At 48.3% G+C, this 1,593-nt stretch overlaps 1 protein-coding gene across 1 annotated transcript; it reads right to left on the bottom strand.

Moving 5' to 3' along the window:
• Nucleotides 1-820: 820 nt before the first annotated feature.
• Nucleotides 821-1,588, bottom strand: K441DRAFT_599493 (TPR-like protein; the record flags this gene model as incomplete). Its single annotated transcript, XM_067645150.1, has 1 exon — nt 821-1,588. One exon carries the CDS (start codon nt 1,586-1,588, stop codon nt 821-823), a length of 768 nt encoding a protein of 255 aa, XP_067495999.1.
• Nucleotides 1,589-1,593: the final 5 nt, after the last annotated feature.

Here is a 1,593-nt window from a genome sequence, read left to right as displayed (position 1 = left end):
AGACGCCACTAGTACCTTACTAATTGACGCCAAAGGATGCACGGATCAAGACAATTCTGATCTGGAGGCAATTTGCAACCGAACATACCCTTAATCTGGAGTTCAAATGAGGAGCTTTGAGCTCCTGATTTGAACTAACGCCAAGACCTTAGTTTAGATTCCATATATGGTAAAGTGCGCCTTATTTTAGCGTGTTTTTTAGGCGGTCAGAGGAACATCAAAAGTTTGTGGCTGAAGTCAAGTTGAACTGGAATTCAACCGAACGGTCGGCTCAGAATCAGATTAGAGCTCCAGATCAACTCTATTCTGAACTGAATCTGAAGGCCTCCAGATTGCAACCGAACGACCCCTAAGTTATTTTGATTAATGAAGGGCCATGGCAGCGGTGAGTAAGAGAGGAGTCCAAGTTCTGGGGCAGATTAGAGATTAGAGATGCTCGTGACTAGAGCCTTTTTCTTTGTTCGAGGTTCGTCTACTGAGACCATTTGAGGTATGCTATTATCATATACTTGCTTGGAATTTTTTTTCCACGAGTTGTCCCGGAAGAAAATGTTCGTACCAAGTGGTACTAGGATATGTGGGAGCTTTCTAGACGAAGGCATGAGTCTTCATCAATGTCACAATGGCTCATCTCCTTCGCTTCCTTCCGGAAGGTATATTGCACTCTCGTGGTTTTCCTTAAATTATGAAATCATCGAAGAGGCTTATTTATGTTGCCCCACACATTCAAAGCCCAGAAACACGTCCAGGTTACGATGCCTATCCGAGAGGAACCCGGGTCAAGAGTACTCTTAACCCCCTAAACGAGTAAGGTCCGCTTCTATAGCAGTATGCATTCCTCTATCAGTTTCACTGCATCCGCATCTCGTCCCAACTCTTTACACGTATGTGCAAGGTTGTTCATACCAGTTAGCGTGGAAGGATGTTCCGTACCAAGAATCCTCTTACACATCTCTAACTCTTTTGCTTGTAGCTCTTCGGCCTCGTCCCATCGACCTTGATTCCCGTACATCACCGCCGGGTTGTTCATGCTGTTCAGCATGTCTGGATGTTCCGCACCAAGCACCCTCTTGCGAGTTTCCATCGCTTGCACAAACAGCTCCTCGGCTTCGTCCCATCGACCTTGATTACTGTACGTCACCGCCAAGTTGTTCATGCTAGTCAACGTGTCAGGATGCTCCGCGCCAAGCAGCATCTTGCGAGCCTCGACCACTTGCACGTCCAATTCTTCAGCCTGATTCCATCGTCCTTGATTCCGGTATGTTAACGCCAGGTTGTTCATACTGCTTAACGTGTCTGGATTCTCCGGGCCTAGCACCTTCTTGCAAGTCTCCATCGCTTGCACCCCAAGCTCTTCAGCAGCATCCCATCGTCCTTGATTGTTGTACGTCTCTGCCAGGCCGCCCATGCTGCTCAGCGTGTATGGATGGTCCGCTCCAAGTTTCTTCTTGCTCGTCTCCATCACTCGCACAAACAGCTCTTCAGCAGCATCCCATCGGCCCTGGTTCCTGTACGTCGATGCGAGGTTGGCCATGCTGCTCAGTGTGTCTGGATGATCCGCTCTGAGTTTCTTCTTGCTCGTCTCCATCACTC

The sequence above is a fragment of the Cenococcum geophilum genome (assembly GCF_001692895.1).
Source record: "Cenococcum geophilum 1.58 unplaced genomic scaffold K441scaffold_228, whole genome shotgun sequence".
In the NCBI taxonomy this organism is placed as follows: domain Eukaryota; kingdom Fungi; phylum Ascomycota; class Dothideomycetes; order Gloniales; family Gloniaceae; genus Cenococcum; species Cenococcum geophilum.
Note: the sequence above shows the minus strand (reverse complement) of the source record. Positions and strands in the feature narration are given on the sequence as shown.